The sequence below is a fragment of the Rhipicephalus sanguineus genome, chromosome 4 (genome assembly GCF_013339695.2).
Source record: "Rhipicephalus sanguineus isolate Rsan-2018 chromosome 4, BIME_Rsan_1.4, whole genome shotgun sequence".
Taxonomy (NCBI): Eukaryota; Metazoa; Arthropoda; class Arachnida; order Ixodida; family Ixodidae; genus Rhipicephalus; species Rhipicephalus sanguineus.
The window spans coordinates 151,820,529-151,833,911 of NC_051179.1; the positions used below are offsets into that span (position 1 = coordinate 151,820,529).

At 45.8% G+C, this 13,383-nt stretch overlaps 1 protein-coding gene across 1 annotated transcript; it reads right to left on the reverse strand.

Moving 5' to 3' along the window:
* Positions 1-3,473: 3,473 nt before the first annotated feature.
* LOC119390806 (uncharacterized) lies at positions 3,474-5,089 on the reverse strand (the record flags this gene model as incomplete). Its single annotated transcript, XM_037658503.2, has 1 exon — positions 3,474-5,089. A coding segment is annotated over one exon (1,608 nt), but the record flags the coding sequence as incomplete, so codon positions are not given.
* Between the last annotated feature and the right edge of the window lie 8,294 nt (positions 5,090-13,383).

Genomic DNA, 13,383 nt, shown 5'->3' on the forward strand with positions numbered 1-13,383 from the left:
GCTATCATTGTACAGCGTGCATTGCTGTAGTTCTAGTTCTCATTTTCTGGCCACAAGTTCGGCCAAATAAACAGTTTCATCCTACAAACGCCGACTGCTGTGTTCGTCGACGTCACGACCACGTGATAATATCGTGGTTTTGGGACGTTAAACCACAGGTGTTATTGTTATTATTATGCACATATAAGCCTCGAGCAGAATACAGATGTCGCTGCTTGTTTTGCGTCACAACAAAGTCGTTTCGTCAAAGGACGGCTATCCTCCTCCGCAGCCTGTAACGCCTTCTGTGGCGCCGAACATCCCAGAAATGGTATGTGTATATATATGCCTCCGAGCCAATATGTCGCCTCTTCTTCCCCTATCGTGGCCACGGTTAAAAAACTGTGGCGGTTGCAATGGTGACGGCTCGGCGGCGGCTGCTCCTCGGCGCGGCAGCAAACGTGGCGCGCAGTTGTGGTGGTTGCTATGGCAACAGCGCAACAGGGGTTTTTCGTTCGTGCGTCTCTTACTGTCATCTAAAAAAAGAACAGCAAAGCACTAACTTCAAGCAATGATCCTCACGCATGAGCAAATGCACCAATTTCAGGAGCGTTACGCACGGCTGTATTTACAAACAGATACAGCAGATGTTAGCACGACTGCAGCAGTCTATGGGCCTGCGAATCAAATAAACCGATGTCACCGACCGTCTCATACAACACTTTCTGGGGTAGCACATCTCATTTCGATCTTACAAACCACAAAATTTGTTGCTGAAAGTGAAACCACCCATCATTCGATAGTATATTCTGTCAAAGGCTGACAGAGCGTGACAGAGCAGTATACTAGCAACAACTAGCACAACAAGCAAAGGGCTGACTTACAACTGACATCTATTGCAGAAATGCAATATTGTGATCCCAAAGGAACACTAGAAGTAAAAAGTGGATGTTATTTTTAAGTGGAAGACACCAGGATATACGATATTCTGAAAACATTGACCATCGCATCTCCTGCAGGTGGTGAGATCTGTTTTCAGTGGCCACAGAGCCACGGTGCAACGGAGTATTAGAAAATTAGGTGGCACGCAAATTAGCCAATTCAGCAGACACACAAACACACAAATATCCTGACACCCGTGATGCTTTCTTCAGAGGTCCAAGAAATTCTGTACCACAAGTTATGCAAGGTAGCGCACATATGGTTCGACGAACGTAAGAAATATTGACTCCTGAACAAAGTCGATCTCTTTATATATAGATCAGCTGCGGTTGGCTGTGGTGTAGCGGTTACGGTGCTCGGCTGCTGACCCGAAGGTCACGGGTTCGATCCAGACCACGACGGTCGCATTTCGATGGAGGCGAAATGCTAGAGGCCAATGTGCTGTGCGATGTCAGTACACGATGAAGAACATCAGATGGTCAAAATTTCCGGAGCCCTCCACTACGGCGTGCCTCATAATCACATCGTGGTTATGGCACTTAAAACCCCAGATATTGTTTTGTTTCTATATAGTTTACACTAAACAAAAAGATTCACCGCAAGTTTGAAAAGACGCAGCCTGCACACTTAACTTCGTGTGTCGCATCAAACGTAGAACGCCCCCGAATCGTACTCCCTGACACAGTTCCTACGCATCGTTATGTAATGTTATCATAGAGTGCCCCAATAAGAACTGCTTATTAGACTGCGTGATCAGTTGAACAACCCCTATACACGACTTTTCACGCGGAGTGCTTGGACAGTGCCCCACGGCCTGAAAACCGGAGGCGGGCAGCGAGTGTTCTTCGCGATTTTATTGCGACAGCAATTATATGAGCACTTCAGGCGCGTTTTCGCCGTCGACGTCGGCGTCACCGTGAGGTTCTGTATAAAATCCGAATCAATAACATCGCCGCACGCGTCGTATGTTCTGTGTGTCAAAGCGTGCTAGGGCTGCAGGTGATCGCCGCTCAAGCGGAGAGGAAACACGCCGGCCATCTTCATCGCGCGATAGGCTCATGATGGAATCCCCGAGGGGGGTGGGGAGGAGGGGGCTGCGTGGCTCCGGCAGAAACTACATACTTTGACAATGCGGGCGTGGTTACCCGCGGCAGCACGCGCCGCATATTTACAGGGATCAGCGAACAGCGTCACACCTTTGCTCGTGTTGGGCTCTTATTACAAAGCTCGCGATGAAGCCATGGACAGCATAGAGGTCGCTTCGCTCGCCGCAGCGGCCGCGTTTCCTTACGCCAGCGTTTTGTTTGAGGTACGACAGATCCTGTGCAAAAACAGTTAGCTGGTAGCTTATTGTAATCATCATCAGCCTCACGCGCACTGCAGGGCAAAGGCATCTCCCATGTTCCGCCGATCAACCCGGTCTTGCGCTTGCTACGGTCACGTTATGCCCGCAAACTTCTTAATCTAATCTGCCCACCTAACTTTCTGCCTCCCCCTCACGCGTTTGTCTTCTCTTGGAATCCAGTCTGTTACTCTTAATGGCCAGCGGTTATCTTGCCTACGCGCTACGTGCCCTGCTCATGTCCATTTCTTCTCCTTGATTTTGACTAAGATGTCCTTAACACCCGTTTGTTCCCTGACCTACTTTGCTCTCTTATCGTCCATTAAGGTTACACCTATCATTTTCCTTCCTTAGTATAACCTTCCAATTTGTCGTTATCGCCTTCATTGATTAGGCCTTGCGGAAGAACTGTGATTTTTTTTTTTAAGTGGACTTAGCCTGAAGTGCCGTTTATAATTGTCGCTGCCGTTTGTCTTCATTATATTGTGTCTCTCCGTTAACAGGCCTATTTTGTAGTCACCTTACCCTCAAATGCATGAAACCTTCGAGTTTCATGTATGAAACTCTGTGCACGAAACATATACTTGTACGTATTCTATCCGCGAGAAACGCGACATATGTTTTGAACTTTGGCCACGCACAGATACATGCTTTGAACAGCTGTAACCTTACACATATGTGTAGGATGCTTTGCGTTTTTTTCACCCTCTTTTATTGTTTACTTGTTGTTGTGCAATGATTTCATGATTTTAGGACACCCTCATCCAACGGTGCCACCTACATTTCGCATACAAAAAAAAAATTAATTGAAAAGAGAGGGCTCTGGATGTATATCTGCAAAACACGAAAACTCGAGCCGAACCTACCTCGCAGCACCGCAGGAGATTCGACAAAAACTTCTACGCACCAATACACGTTGCGGTTGTTCCTTCGCATTTACAACGCGTTCGCGTACAGTGTATATGCAAGTGGATAGGTGATTGCCCCCACGTATCTGCAGACACGCGCGCCTGTGCGCTTGCGTCAGCAATGAACAGGCGAAACCATAGTTGCTGAACTGAACTGACTGACTGAACTGACTGGACTGAACTGACTGACTGACTGACTGACATAATTGAGCGGAAAGCTTTTTTTTTTTTTTTTGCGCTTGTCGGTGTCGGTGTAGTCGGAAAATGCAAAGCATTGACCAAGTACTCAGGATGTTAGGTTCAAAGCTGTTTATTGATCAAGCTGGCGCGTGCCGACGTATGTTTCTTCGAGTACAAAAGCATCAAACAGGAGGACCAGGGCCATCGGGTGGATCTTCTTGTCGTATTTCTTTAGTGGAGGACACGCTCGCCACTTGTAGCGCCACATGCGGTGGTTGAAGGCCTCGTCATCTGGAAACACCTCGTTGTTTGAGAGCACAATGACGGGCGTCCTGGAAATGGTCTGATCAGCCGAGTACTTGACCGCCACCGAATCTACGTCACCGCCAAAAATTTTTTTAACAGTATCAAAAGCAGACGACTCACAGTTTGGCTCGTTCCACACCAGGATGCGACGGCCCACGGTGTCCTGAAGCGGAAAGCTAGTGTAGCGGTTAAAGTTGCGGATCGTACCGCGGTTAATGTAAAAGGAAAGAACGGGGTCAAAAAAAAAGTTCTTTCCTGCACTCGGAGGGGACACAATCTCCATACAGTTTTTCTTGGGGACCGCCTTCTCGACCAGGCTATATAGGTTGTTTACAAAGGCTGACACTTCCTCGTGGATGCCATTAAACTGAAAGTTTAATAGTTCCATCATGGCATCAAACGACGCGGGCACATCCATGTAAAAGGTAGCGAGGTCACCGTGTGGGGCATCAAAGAGAGGCTGGGTGTGCTGGTACATTTCAATAAAGTCCAAGATGGTGTACGAGCACATTTCGTCATTACACACCTGGATAGCTCGTTGGAGGCGCTTGTCGTTCAGGCGAATGAACCGAAACACCGGGTCTGCCAGCCACTTGGGGGTGCGCACAATGTTTGTCAACGGCGATACGAGGTTTTCGTGTAGCCAGTCGTAGATGGATTCTTCCGACGCTCCTTTTGAACGTTTTCGGCACTTTGCACCCGTTCTTGCGCGTACCTCGTCAGTGTCTCCACCGCTCGTCTGACCTCCATGGGCGTCGTCACATGCAACTGAATGCGGAAGTTTCGGGTACAGTATTTCCAAAACTCGCCCGGGCTCGTGTCCAGAACCTTCGAGTTGTCCCAAAACTTCATTTCTAACGTCGCGACCCCAATCATTTCCTCCCATTTTAATGTATTCCAATACTCGGGGCTCACTATTGAAATACTTGACGAGATGGTAGAGGTCCCATGCACTGGCGCTTGTAGACCAAATTGACGAGCGATTTGGTCGTCTGACGAAGCCAGCGAAGATAACACATCGGCATGTGCCATTGCTCCAGCTGCAGTCGTGTAAGACGTGGACGTGTGGGAGTGTAGTTCCTCGTGTGTGGAGTGCGACGGCAGCGATTCCGTACTGGGTGGGCCCTTGCTCGAATCCTCTGATAATGTCGTGACAAATTGTCTCAGCCTCTCCGTCGTCTCGAGCGGGAAACACATCATGCACAAGCTTTCTTCGTTTTGGAACTGACTGTAGCTGCAGTGCCCAGCGTGGAGGGGGTTGTAAACTTTTTCCATCTCCTCCAACTCCTGGTTCGGACACGTTTGGATCTGATACTTCTCCCACGCCTCGATCAGGCTCCGCAAATGCCGCCAGGGTTTCATTAATGTCATAGGTACTGTTCTCGTCGCTCGAACCAATAAACTTTGTAGTTTGTCCCTGGGAATATAGATGGCGTCACCAAAAAATAATTCCAAATGGTAATATAGGGGTACCTCATCTTCTGTTTCTTGATCGTCAAGCTGACGTTTGCGTGATACTGCCATGGTCTATATTAAAAAGCAGAAAAATGCAAGAATTCAGAATATAGCATAGCTAACCGAAAAAAAAAAGTCTTACCGAAGGCGTCTTGAGTGTCCGCTTGAGGTCCTCCTGAGTGGACAGCCTTAGAGTGCCTCGATGCGCGCGCCCTCGCTTAGAGTGGTGTCAGCTTTTGAAAGGGCAGATGCCGCCTCCTCGGCCTTGGCGGCAGCGTCGCCGCCATTTTGAATCCCCCGCCCGGTCACTTGTGCGTGGCGCGCGTGCTGTTTTTGGGTCGGTGCTCGTTTCCCTCCAGTTTTATGCGCTCGCTACCGTCACCATGGCCGGGTGTTGCATGCCGCAATGCACCAATCATTCCAGAAACGCTGGGAGCTGTATCGTTTTAGAAGATACGAGGTTTCTTTGGAGAGTAAAAATCAAACGTGACAAGCGGCATCCGAAGAACACATTATGCACTTGCAGCGTACGTTTCCAGCCGGTATTTTGAATGGACATGCAAGAATAATTCTGCAGTTGTTAACCTTGCGTAATAAATGGGCACACTGATATCAGCTACATGCTCAAAATGCTTTGGTTCACGTGTGCATGAATCCTGCATTTTACTTCGCAAACATTCTTTACTGCACTTGGTTGGTCCTGTATCTGCCTTTGATTTTTGCTTTCGCCATTTTTGTGATTTGAAATGTATCATGGAATATAATATGCGTGTTTGTCTGCAGATCAGATCCTTCTTTTTTCCTAATAATAATTATTTGTGAGAATTTACGTCCCAAGAACCCCGATATGATTATGAGAGGCACCGTATATAGTGGAAGGCTCCTGAAATTTTGACCATCTGTTGTTCTTTAACGCGTACACATAAATCTAAGTGCGCGGGCCTCTGTCATTTCACCTCCATCGAAATGGGGCCGCTGCGGCAGGGATTCCATCCCGCAACTTTCGGGTCACCAGTCAAGCACCATAACTAAAACCACAGTGGGTTCTTGTTTTTTATATTCCTTTCCGTGTTTCAATTACGCCTTCTGTGCTGGTCTGATGCCCATGTATGTATGTGTGCAGTTAAATGTTTTTTATCCATCTCTGTTTGTGTGTTTCAAGGTTACATTTTCGTCCTGTCTTAAATAATTACGCAGTTCCTGTTTTTTTAATAATTTACGATCACTGTGAATCGACTAGTGGCAGTTGTGTTTTATTATGTAATCTGCGTTTTATTTGTGTAATTGCTTCTGTCAGCGCAGCGTAAATGCGCACAAATAAATGGCCTGTACACTGGATAATAACGCGCGCGCGCGCACACACACACACACACACACACACACACACACACACACACACACACACACACACACACACACACACACACACACACACACACACACACACACACACACACACACACACACACACACACACACACACACACACACACACACACACACTGAGTATCTTATTTTATTTCTTTGAGCAAGCATAATTTATTTATTAATAATGTAAGCCCTGAAAGCTCATACAGGATTGCGCATACAAACAGTTCTCGCGAAGCGGCTATGCAAAGACGACGCATGAAAACATCAAGAAGACGGGTAAGCATTGTTTACAGTAGACACGTTATGTCAGTAAAAAAATACAAGAAACAAAGTCAAGTTGTACAATGAGTACGTCATATAAAACCAGTTAATGAAATAAAAACTCACAGGCTCCCTTATGCGTTCGCTTAAGACGGCTCGAAAGCGAAAGCCATCTTCTTCTCCGTTTTTTGCGCACAAAGAGCGGTTTAACATTGCCTCCAAGATCGGAGGCACCTCACCTGGTTTTGCACTGCCTTCGTGATCTGGCCACTTTTGACCAAGCTACGATGTCATGCGATAACGGCATCATATGACGTCACGCCAAATTTGTGAAGCCATGATGATGTCATATGGTGACGTCATCACGTGACGATTATTTTTTGCATCCCTCGTCCCCAACGTCGTGGTACGCTGACGCCGTAGACGCGGGACGCCGACGGTCAAATTTGCGTTTGATGAGGCATTTAAGGCTTTCGACTTAAAAAAGACGTCCGCCACGGTGGTATAGTGGTGACGGAGCTCGGCTGCTGACCCGAAAGTCACGGGTTCGATCCCGGCCGCGGCGGTCGCATTTAGGTGGAGGCGAAATGCTAGATGCCCGTGTACCGTGCGATGTCAGTGCAGGTACCAGATGGTCAAAATTCATGGAGCCCTCCACTACGGCGTGCCTCATAATCATATCATGGTTCTGGCAAGTAAAACCCTAGATATTATTAAAAGAGACAAATAAACGACGCCGTGCATCTGCCGCACAAAGTGTAAAACAGTATTGGAAATACTCAATGATACGTGCATGCAATTGGGCATGCGAGAGAAACTGCAGATACAAAAAGAAGGAAAAAACGCACTGATACTGCGCGCATGCAAAGTTTTATGGCATACTACTTAACAACGTATTCATCGTGTTTCCATAAGGAATCAAGGTGCAACTCGATGCCGATACAGTAGCGGCTACAAATTGTGAGCAAGAAATGTCAGCAATAATAATGATAAAGAAGCTCTCGTTTCATTTTAGCAGGATATTCGCACCATACTGCCCCTCGGCCCTTTTTTCTGTGTACAATATGTATGGTGCCATTTGTAATAAACGAGTAAATTGTTTGCAAACTTAGCTAAATGAGCCACCTTAATCGCGCTTAGGTAGCTTCGCAGCACTAAATTGTGTGTGTTCAGATACATATACTGCTGCTGCTGACATGTATACAAATACTTTAAACGATTGTTTGTGTATTTGGAATGCAGAGCTTACGAGAAAATTAAGTAAGGCTTTAGACTTTATCGTTTCCGGCGTAAGGTAGAGGATTGGGTTTCAACATGACAGTCTACATACCTCTAGCGCATAACACATGCACAGGCCGTCAGCTTAGATGAATTACATGTTTCCTCAATAAACATTTAGGCAACAACAGCAATAAAAGCTGCCCAAGCTTTAAAAAAGAAAAGAAAAAGAGAAAGCTCTGGACGTATCCGCGCACCGCAAGCGCTTTGTGTAGCGCGTTCCGCATGCTGCCGAGCTGCGGCGGGATTCGCAATGGCGGCCATCGTAGCAGACGACGCGCCTGTCTTCACCCTCAGCGGAGCGCGCGGGCATCAAGGCACCCTAGACAGCCTGTTGAAGACTGTAAGTTCTGAGCTGCTGCACACCCCTTTATATACCCCTCGCGGCGGCCTTGGAAGCCCTTTATAATTAGTGTAAAAACCCGTCTAGAACTAGTTACGATTGCGCGACAACTAGTTAGTTATTCTCCGTCTCCTGCATGGCGCTCAGTGGAATATAAATGAGTTTTTTTTTTTTTCTTCTACAACAAAGGCGCTTTTTAAACACGCATTTTCCTTGTATGTCGTTGTCGTTGTAGTTCCACTCAGAAAAAGTATATATATATATTTAAATATATCCCTTCTTAGGCTTCGACGACAACGACAACGGCGCAGTATTGTGAAGTAAAATAAGAAACGAAAACAAAAGTTGTGCTTTTTTATTTTGCTTTTATTAAGCAGAACGATCTATTGTGGGAAAAATGGCACCGAGCGTAGGGTTCTTGAAGCAACTTCTTTTGATGCATTAATTTGCGCTTGCGCAATCTGCTGCAGCTCTGCCTTGTGTTCGGTAACTTCGGACTCCGTGCGAGCGAGGTTGACTGGACGTCCGTGACGTGTGAGGCTGTTGTAACTTGCTTTGATGTTTTCGTTGGAGTGACGCAAGTAAGGTCCCACGTTCGAGGGTAAAGTAACACTGTCGGCAACTATGGTGTCTGCCTGTAGCTCAAACGCTGTTTTTAACTGCGGGAGTCTCGTTGTTATTCCTGCACTCCGTGTCGCCATACGACCGGGCGAAACGCTGAGCTGAAATCGGAGGTACTATAGTCATAGCAGCAAGAACAGCGACAACACTCTCGAGTGGTCTGTCCACAATCGCGCCCCTATAGCTTCTCTGAGAGCGCTATCGGCGCGATATGCTATACACACAAATACAGCGCTCACGCACATACCGCAAGAACGAGAGACAGAAGAGATAGGGGCGGGCAGACCCTCACACCGGACCGTTGTTTACTCCTAGATAAGAAAACGCCCCCCCCCCCCCCTCGGGTATCGCGTACCGCGCTGTTTCGCGGCACGACATAGTTGTAGACGCCCACAATTATGTTTTGGCTGTGGTACGCCGTGCAAATAATGACAAGCAGCGAGCGGAGCTCGGGAAGAATAAAAGGAATGACAAAGAGGCGATAACGGTTGGGATCATTCGTCTTTATACAAACGCTGTGAAGAGCGCACTTGACACGAGAGAAAGAGTGCCTCGCTTTTGATGTCTCTGTATATGGGCCGAGTCGGTTAATATGTAATGTACATGCGGAGGAGAGGGTGCCCGTTATTGTGCGCGTTAGAAATGTGACCGATAAAACCTGAACTGTGTATCGGTTGGTCCTGTGTTGTCTATCTAAAAACAATTTGTCGACCGCGATCACGATCAGAGTAAGTGTGCATGTGATAGCACCGATTTCAGTTAATAATATCAGGAACTGCGTCCTTCTCCTGCTTTGAGGATAGTGACACAACATTCTTTTCAACGTGACAGCCACGAAAACAATACACAGAGCAGTGTATAAACAGCTTTTATGGACGGATTCTCTCAGTAGCCATTTGCTTACGTATATGAGTGTTCTTTCTTTTTGCATAACAGGCGCACACTGAAACTACAAAGAAAGAAAAAAAATGCGCCTAGTTTTCTATCCTGAATTTCGTGCGACAGTTGCGACATTGCAGTGTATTTGGCACACACATGTTTGTTTTGTTTTTTTTCCCCAGTACTTCTGCTCAAACGCTAAGAGTTTTTGAGGTGCAAAGATGGCGTGCTTAGAGTACTGCCGTACTTAGTTCTGCTGTTGCAACGTGCTCTAAAATATGTTTAAATAATAACTGCATTGTTGATCATCGCGCAAACTGTGGCGTATGCCACGGCGCTGCAAGATTTAGCAGGTAACTTGAAGCAGTATGTTGACGTCTGGAGCATCAGAAATAAAACAACGTGAACCGCTTGTACCGAAGTGTTGGTCCGGTCGAGCTGCTGAAATTCCAGAATTTGCGTAAAAAAAAAAAGGGGGGGGGGGGCTGCTTACGTGTCAAAACACCCCCCGAAATTTTCTGAGCATTGCATATCTCCCTCCAACGCCTCCTCTAGAAAGATGCCTGCCGCGTGAGCCAAAAACCTCCTGCCCTACCCTTTCCCTCCTTCACCGTTTCTAATGAGGGCAGTAGCTGGCGATCCTGGCGGTGGCCGCTTGCAACACACATTTGCGCATGCGGACATTACACCCCTCGACGTCACACAATGTCAGCCCCATTGAAAACAATAGGGGAGAACGTGGTGCCATCTCTCGATAAGCGACTACAACTCAAGGCAGGACGGCTACAATGGGATAGCCAGCGACGCCGCAGGCATGTTTCTAGAGGAGGCGTTGCTCCCTCTACCCCTCCTTTCCACACTATTTTCTGTAGATATTACACTGAATGAGGCAACTACCCCTCGGCATTATTGAAGCAGGAAAATGACTGAGATATTGTTCGGGTACAGGCTCTCTTCATTTGATTTATTTACCGGCGGCGTTCAGCAACCACTCAAAAATATTTCTCGCTACGCCATTGGTTGCTAAAGAGGGGGCACGGGGGCAATGTTTAGCGTGTGTTTAAAGGAGATTTGCAAAGGCAGAATAAAGGAAAACACGCTTGTCTTGTATTGATTATCTTGAAATGGGAGTTTTTTTTTTATTTTTGTTTTTCAAGTCATATTTATTACGATTTAAGTAAGGTCCGTGAGCACTAGGCTGTAAAGGGACCTCTTGCCAAGGTTTATCAATGAAAGCAAGTTAAGAAGAACGGCAACACAGCAGAAGAAGCTTGCTTGTAATGGAACATGAAAATAAAGTTAAACGAAAACTATATCAACAAAACAGTATTCCGGAAGAAATCAATATAGACCTAGTAATTAGGGGGAAAATAATTTATTTTCAAATGAAACAGTTGAGGAACAGTGCTTGATATGACATGATAATGCATTCCAAGTAGATAAAGCAGAAAAACAGGCAGTATATCGTTCATAATTACGTCCGATTACAGGCAGTAAAAAAATTTCGGCAGAACCCCCGCGTTGTGGGAATCGGTTTCATACGAAGCAGTCAGCGAGTACTTCTATGCTGTATTTTATGGCTTTGAGCCAAGCGTTAAGAGGTGGATCGACGTGTCTTTGTAAGTGTAGTGATGTGTGCACATCGTGGGCTTACCAGGCACGTCGCCAACACTGGCATTTAAAGGGTAACTTATGGTGTGACGTAACGTCAGCCCTCACGTTAGAGTACATACGTCAGTATTATCGAAACTATGTGTACATTACGGTGCAGTCATGTGACTATCATACGAAACTGTCGTTAATGTATTCCTCCGGGGTCGAGCAATGCTTCAATATAGCTTGTTGAATCGTAGGAGTACAAATGTAATGTTTTTTAGACTGCTATAAAAGCGGAGTCAACACCATGGAACCACAGACGTTAACCTGATATGACGCATGGAGCGTAGGAGTACATATGTAGTGTTTATTGCTTTCTTGTAAAATTAGGCAGCCAGGACCACAACCACAATTGACGTTGCACCGACATTACGCCTTCATAGGCTGTTTTCCAAACAAGTGTATAGGCCTGGCGTGGCTCTGTGGTAGAATACCCTCGCCTGTTGACCCGAAGGTCGCGGGATCGAATCCCGGCCACGGCGGCTGCATTTTCGATGGAGGCGAAAACGTTCGAGGCCCCCGTACTTAGATTTAGGTGCACGTTAAAGAACCGCAAATGGTCGAAATTTCCGGAGCCCTACACTACGGCGTCTCTCATAATCATATCGTAGTTTTTGGGACGTTAAACCCCAGATATTATTTTTATTGGTAGAATACCTGATTGCCATGCAGAATGCTTGAGTTCGATTCCCGCTGGGACCATAACTTTTAGTCTTTCCATTCGCCGGGTCAACGCTGCCGATGTCGGTTTTTCTTAACGCTCTCGCATTTAAGTTACCAATGTCTGTTCCCGCCGTTCCTGGGTAGATGTAAACTGTCAATCACCTGTGGCGCATACACCCGTACACCGCGGCCCGTGGTAAACGGGTATGTTTGACGACGTACGCTAAAGGATTTTCACGTTATTCATGTCATGACCAGACGGTCATATTCATCGAATCCCCTTACTCTCCCATGCCGATTTTGGTCTACACCAAGTTAAGGAGGCCATCATGAAAGCACCCAAACGTAGGCGGATAGATAGATAGATAGATAGATAGATAGATAGATAGATAGATAGATAGATAGATAGATAGATAGATAGATAGATAGATAGATAGATAGATAGATAGATAGATAGATAGATAGATAGATAGATAGATAGATAGATAGATAGATAGATAGATAGATAGATAGATAGATAGATAGATAGATAGATAGATAGATAGATAGATAGATAGATAGATAGATAGATAGATAGATAGATAGATAGATAGATAGATAGATAGATAGATAGATAGATAGATAGAAACACTCAAAGTGCCAAAGGTTGGCTAAGAAATGCTTCGCATTTAATAGCATAGTGGCAAGCTGGTATTTAATTAAACTAGTAATTGGGACTATATCGAAGCTGCGAAGTAATGAGGAAGCACTGCTTCAATATGAACTGAATGTTGTAATTGTAATGGCTTGGTTTTGTATGAGCCGAATAGGAGATAGGTGAATTAGGCATATTTTGCCCCATGTAGTGAGCCAACGATAAATATAACTGCGAATAAAAGCGTACGTGGTATGATGTAAAGCAAGGAGTGTTGAGATAGTGACGCGTTCTGATTAAAATTCAAATTGCGTAAGCTAGCTTCTTCAATAATTAAATGAGTGACATGGGTAAAATATTTTAGGGTCACGTCAAGAACAACTAAGGAAGAGCATTCGTTGATAGGAAAAGGAGCATATCTTTTAGTTTGATTGTGACCAGGTACGGAATAACATTGCGGTGGGAGAACTTTCTTATTTGAATGGAAAACCATGAACTCAGTCATTTAATACCGAGAGAATTACTACGACGCCAGGTTAAAATGTTATTTAAATATGTGTTTTCG